This window comes from Prosopis cineraria, unplaced genomic scaffold (assembly GCF_029017545.1).
Source record: "Prosopis cineraria cultivar Desert tree isolate PC_DT_omini unplaced genomic scaffold, ASM2901754v1 PC340, whole genome shotgun sequence".
In the NCBI taxonomy this organism is placed as follows: Eukaryota; Viridiplantae; Streptophyta; class Magnoliopsida; order Fabales; family Fabaceae; genus Prosopis; species Prosopis cineraria.
This window is the reverse complement of record NW_026555667.1, coordinates 48,026-54,597: the sequence shown is the minus strand read 5'-3', so window position 1 is coordinate 54,597 and position 6,572 is coordinate 48,026. Positions and strand designations below refer to the sequence as shown.

The 6,572-nt window shown below is 30.6% G+C and overlaps 1 protein-coding gene across 1 annotated transcript; it reads right to left on the bottom strand.

Moving 5' to 3' along the window:
* Window positions 1-100: 100 nt before the first annotated feature.
* Window positions 101-2,963, bottom strand: LOC129296486 (ATPase 10, plasma membrane-type-like). Its single transcript, XM_054935084.1, has 6 exons — window positions 2,810-2,963; window positions 2,417-2,483; window positions 2,186-2,305; window positions 1,416-1,514; window positions 1,172-1,309; window positions 101-220 (listed from the first exon to the last, which is right to left on the bottom strand). The coding sequence occupies exons 2-6, from the start codon at window positions 2,480-2,482 to the stop codon at window positions 176-178; spliced, it is 468 nt and encodes a 155-aa protein (XP_054791059.1). The 5' UTR covers window position 2,483; window positions 2,810-2,963; the 3' UTR covers window positions 101-175.
* Window positions 2,964-6,572: the final 3,609 nt, after the last annotated feature.

The window sequence follows — 6,572 nt, the reverse complement described above, 5'->3', positions numbered from 1 at the left end:
TGATAATAACCACAGTGAAGCGACTACATGGGAAATCAGTGAATCAAAGTATTGATGGATTTTGTTCTCTATTCAGCAGATACTTGCCTGGTCATTTTTAGGGGGTCTCCTTCAAGAAGACGAGCATCAGCTGGAACGATGTCTCCCAGCTTTATGCTGATTATATCTCCAGGTACTAAATAGCTGCATCTTGCTCTTGCCACTGGCCATCTCTCAGAACCTGGATATTTGGATGTTAGAGAAGTCCAGTGCTTTTTTTGTTCAAGAACAGGGAAACTTCAGCTGTTGTAAAAGTTATTGACCACTTGACATATTATCATAAAGTCCTTATATTTTGTAAAAATTTTGAAACAAAATAATAATATCGGACCAAAATACAACAGAAATCAATTAAATTATAAATCATATTAAGTATAGCCTTATATACATGGGTTATGGGCAAATATACAGTGCCCACTCCAGTTTTGACAGCATTAGAAGAAGAATATGGATTTTCAATTACAGCAAATATAGCACGGCGAAAAATACTACATTGAATTAAAGACTTCCACTCCACTTATAACCCTCAAACCGCAATAAGCATTGCTTCGCAACTTGAATTAATTTGAAACTGCATGAATAAGGAACTTCTTGACAAGGCTATGTGAAGAAGTTTTGGAACCTAAGGCAAAATTATTTAAGAAGCCTAATGTATTGTCATTTATCCATCTTGATATCACTTTTCTAGCCTTTTAATGGGAATGGGGAGTGATAGGTGCACAGAAATGTAGGCAATAAATTTTAAATGGAAAGATATAAACAACATTAATGCTTAATGGAAAAAATAACGGCCAGTTATATAGGGTATAAACAAGTAATATATTTTTAATGGAAATATGTAATCAACATTAATGCTTAATGGGAAAATTAATAACTAGCTACATAGGGTATAAGTGAACATTTTTTGAGGTCCAAGGTGACGGCCTTGACGACCCAGTAGCATACATGGCGTATCAGTGAACATTTTTTGAGGTCCAAGGTGACGGCCTTGATAACCTAGCAGCATACATGGCCCTACTTCTTGAAGTTCTTCATAATTCTAGGACATTTTAACTCATTCAACAAGTTTTGTTCACCGTGAACTAAGAAATCATAGGTAATGGGTTAGAGAATTATTGAAGAAGATGGACACCTTCGTTTTCGGGGCTAAACGAGCCATCAGTGCAGCTGCTGCATTTCCAGCATTATTCTCTTCGATAAAACTAATGGTGGAGTTTATGATCAGAAGGCATACAATCCCCACAAAGTCCTGCCAATCAGGACCTTCCCCCTACAATATCACCCAAATAGAGAAATGAGGAATGAAAGGTATAAGTAAACAGTCACATGGAAAGATGAGAAAAGATTGCAGAACATGAATTTTGTTGTCCACTCACTCCACCATTAGCAAGAACAATTGCCATTATAGCAGCTGCTTCCATGACCCATGATAGAGGATTCCACATGAAACTCAGAAACTTCAATATTTTATTTTCCTGCATCAATATTTGAAAATGAAATTATTTCACTAAGATATATAAGGATGCTAGAATAATGACATTCTTCTGTTGTCTTCTCATAGAAAATAACATAGAAACAATTTAGAACAGTTTGAAACTTTCCAATCCAATATCCATAGTGACTTTCATCAACCATGTCAATGGCGGAAAGTAGAACTAAATTATTTACATTTTTTCTTAGCAAACTTAAAAACTATACATACAACGCCGTGACGTGCAGCAAGAGGAAAAGGTTAAAGAGTTTTACAGATAAGGCAAAGACGGAATAAATTTTACGGACTATCTCCACCTTTCTTATTATAGCCTCAGCTAATATAAAAGAATGAGAAGAAAACTATTATTTGCTTTTTAATTTCTTTTTAATCTTACTTTAGACTAAAATGTAGACTCTATCTGAGCTTATGTCTTTTCAAAATTGTCATATTTCTTGAGACAGAATGATAAAATAACTACTTCAGTGATAACTAATAAAACTGTCATGACCCAAAAAAAAAAAAAAAACTAATAATACTCTGTTTCATAACATGACCTCTTTTTGTCACACTTCATAGACAATTAGAGACACGTAATATCTTGTTCAGATTCTATATCATGAATTTTTTTTTTGGGAAAAAAAAATCTGCTATCTTCATGAAGCGTCTTCTTACAGGCTTCTCTTCAAGCTTGTTTGGGCCAAATATCTCCAGTCTGGCTTCAGCATCATCCGATGACAGTCCTCTCGGGGATGTTTTTAGCTGCTCAAAAACTTCTTCTAATGGTATGCGTTCCTGATCAATTTTCACTTGAAATTGTTATTCTTCTGTATAGGATGAATTTGAAAAATGTGATAAATATGGCATAAATTTTGACTCAAGGTCAGCACTGGTTGTAAAACTTACCAAATCAACACCCTCTCGACTGAAATTCTCAGGGTCAAGCAAAGGCTTATCCAGTCCCTCAGCCATTCTATAGATACATCACATAGCAACATGTATATAAGCAAATGTTAGTATACCTAAATCCATGTAAACTACATCAATGACGGTAAAAAGCATACACTTAGGAATTGAGTAAACTCATTGACACAAACATGAGTCTCAGCATTACTACATGTTTACAAATACTGGTACAACAAGAAGTGGATTAAAGCTTATGTGATGCCTATGTAAAAAAACAGGTCCTAATACATATGCTAATGTAATGCTTAAATATCTTCCAAACTTGCAGAGAAATTACCCTTCTGGGTTTGTGTCAAACTTGACATAGTAGAACAAAAGCACAAAAGTACTTACTTGGAGGGAAAGTAAGAACAGCCAGAAGAGAAGTAAAGCAGAAGAGGACCTCTCCTTCACCTCCTTCTTGTGAGTGAAAGAGGTTAGAGGCAGAGTGTGGTAGTGAGGAGAAGAAGAAGAAGAAGATAATGAGGATGACGAAGGAGGTGGGCCATGCATGAATTGAAAGGTGTGTGATTGATTTGGTAGCTGAGACTGTTTGTTATTACCAGACGTAGAAGGGACCGGACGATCGATCGCTAACTACGTTGTTGATTGTCGAATGTTGCATGCTTGTTGTGGGAGGCGCCACATTTCAGGAATTCTTAAGTTTTCGGTTTGATGCCAAGGAAAGACCGTTCCACTGAACTAACCTTCAAAACTAGAACCTCTTCAACGCACCAACCTAACGTTCTCTCTATTTTTATTTTACCATATACCCACTGAACCTGATGTTATAATTATTATTATTTAGATTTCGTTTTGATTTCATAAATATTATAACTTAATCTATTTATTGCTTTCTCTTTTAAAAGTCAATGATAATAGTTTAATTAATCACACTAACACTTAGGTTGGCTCAAAATCAACTCATCCTTCTCTAGTTTAAGTGTCATTTAGCTTTCCGGTGATTACGATGTATCACTTGTGGTATGACTGGAGAACATTTTACCATTATATGATCTTTGGAAACGATTTGGTTTCGGGTTTTTTTTTTTTGGGGGGGGGGGGGGGGAATACATACTTAGAATGGAAATCTTGCTGGGGTCCAAACGTTTTGACTAGTAGCAAATCAAATGATTAATGAAGTTAATGAGTTCCATGCTCATTACAGTCATGAGTATTTTGATATTTATCGTTGCGGTAAAATCTAAATCATTCAAATCCAATTCCAACGGTTTAGATTTAAACTTTTCAATTGATAATTTTTAAATAAATTTTTTACAAGATTATCTTTATCTAAAATATATATTAAAATATTAACAATATAAAATAAAATCATATTAAATCTATACCATCTAATTTTAATTTGAATGATATAAACTGGACGGTGATGAACACCCACAGGCCCAACTGAATCCACCACTCATTTGGGGAAGAAATTTTGGTGAGTGATCTATCATTCCACCAAAAAGGACAAACAATCATTTACATGTTTGACTATCTATGTAAAGTGTGCGGAGGCATCGATTCTTCGAGCTACTGCGAACACGTGGGAATGGCGGGAAAATATGCTTTTAAGTTTTTTTGTGCATAAAAATTAAAAAATGATAATAAAATTCTTTTAAAATATATAAATAATAATTTACTTTTTCAAAATATAGTTCATAAAGATTTTTTTATTATTATAAATTTATATAAATTATTAAATTGACCTTATTAAAAATAAATGATTCACAATTTCTCTCTTTATATTCGCAACTTTTTTTTATATTAACAACAATGCAACAGTAAATCATAATTTTATATGTTAAATTTTTTATTTGTTATTATATTATTGTAAATATAAAAAAATTTATAAATATAAAAATAAAAATTGTGAATCATTTATTTTCAACAAGAGTAATTTGATAATTTATATAAATTCATTAATGACAAAAAAATCTTTAGGAACTTCATAAAAATTATGACATTTTAAAAGATTAAATTATTATTTATATATTTCAAAAAAAATTATTACCATTTTTCCTAAAAACTACTCTATACGTTTAATCACAACAGTGAAATCAACACCTAAAATAAGGGGTACAAGATATTTTAATTTTAAAATTACTTAAATTTTTAATTTGAATAATTAAAAATAATAATGATTCTAGAATTAAAATTGTAAAAAAATATATAAATTGATTGATCATCATTTTTTTAGAAAATTATGTTAAACATGTTAATATTATCTTTTGATGTAATATACTCTTCATATTAATATCGATCATTAAAATATTATATATTTAATAAGTATTTGAGATCAAATATTTTTTATTTAGTTGAGGGGATGCAAAATATCAAAAGCAAAAGGTGTAAAATTGTAAAATTTGCATGTCTTACTTGTAATTTTTTTAAAAGTGGAGGGGTAGATTTGCCTACTGCCACTATAATGTGGTTCCGCCAATGATCACATCCTATACCTGGTTAAATTTTAAACCTTTCAATGGATCCTAATCTCAATAGAATGTTCCTCCCTCAAATTGGAATGAACTTGTCAATCCAAGGGGGAAAAAAAGATGGATTTGAGTTTTATTTCTTTATTAAGTCAAACTAATTTTAAAGAACATTGAACTTTCTTTTTATGTAAAGAAAAAATTTTACAAAAAATAATAAACCTTAAAATATTTAAAACTATTTCTCATGGGGTTGGCTCTTTGCAGCTTTGTCTTCCATAATTTGGAGATTAGTCTTTACTATTGACCTATGATACTTTTCATCATGCAAAAGATTTTAAAATATGTAGCTAGTATTGAAGGAGTAAAATCAAAGTTACACGAAGATGAAAATTGAGTGAAAGTTAAAAGAATGAAGAAAATTGAGTGAAACTCAAAATTAGCTGTATTATCACTTGTCAGAAATGGATAAAAAATAAAATAGTGGGGGACCAGGGATGCATTAGGATGAATGTCATGGAGACTTTTTTTTGATGTAATTAACACACACACACACACATTTAGTCTATGTTTTTAATTTTCAATATTTATCATTCATACTTGTATAACATACGACAAAGTTTATGATATAATATTAAATTATGAAAGTTTATGATATAATATTAAATTATGTATAAGAATTAAAAAATTTAAAAATTCAAATCGCACCAAATTAAAAAGCATATAGTTAATATAAAAAAATTTATGAAGAATACTTAACGAAAACAAGCTTGAATGTATTTTTTATATATTATTCAGATAATTCCAACAAAAATTGAGATAAATACTTTAAATTTTAACAAAAAAATAATTTTAAAAAAAGTAGTTATTTATTTTTGGTAAATTGTATTATAATTAGAAAAAACAAGTCTATAAAATTGTAGTTAACCTAGGTCAAGATCTTTGCAATTGTGATTAAGATATCAACCCCAAAAGTATGGTTAGCTTTGGTCAAAATTCCAAAAAAATAATTTGACGTGATAATAGCGTAAACTTTGATGAAAGTAGAAAAATTACAGGAAGCTTGACGTAAGTTGATCATAATTCTATGAATCAAATTTTTTTTTTCAATAATTTAAATTATATACATATAAGGAATAAATTCTGAAAAATCATGTATGTCGTACTAATTTTAATTAACATTAATATTATATATAAATCAAAATCAAAGTAACACAAAATATGCATGTTCGCGCATGTGAAGACGGATTTGGCAACATGTATGTCATTTAGAGGCCAATCACCTACAAGTCTACAAGTTCAAATGCCATGAATGTTGAGTCTTTGTTTTCACCAAACACCATAAAACCTTTTGTTTGCTTTACCCCCACAAATGACACAAGGAAATCACACAGCCTGGTGATCATATCACACTCTTTGACTTTAGAATGGGTTGCTATCTAAACAAGCTAGGGAAATCTCACTTTCACAGTAGTAAGTGTTTGAATGAATGACAATTGACAAAGAATAAAATAATGAAACCTAACTAAACCAATTGTTTACTTCATATATTATTTTTTTTAGATGAAAAAAAATGACAATAAAATTTTGAGACCCCTTGCTATCCAAAACCAAGTTTCTTCTTATTATTATTATTTTTTGTCCTAACTAGTACTGATTGCTGAAGTTGTATAGTTTGGGCACAG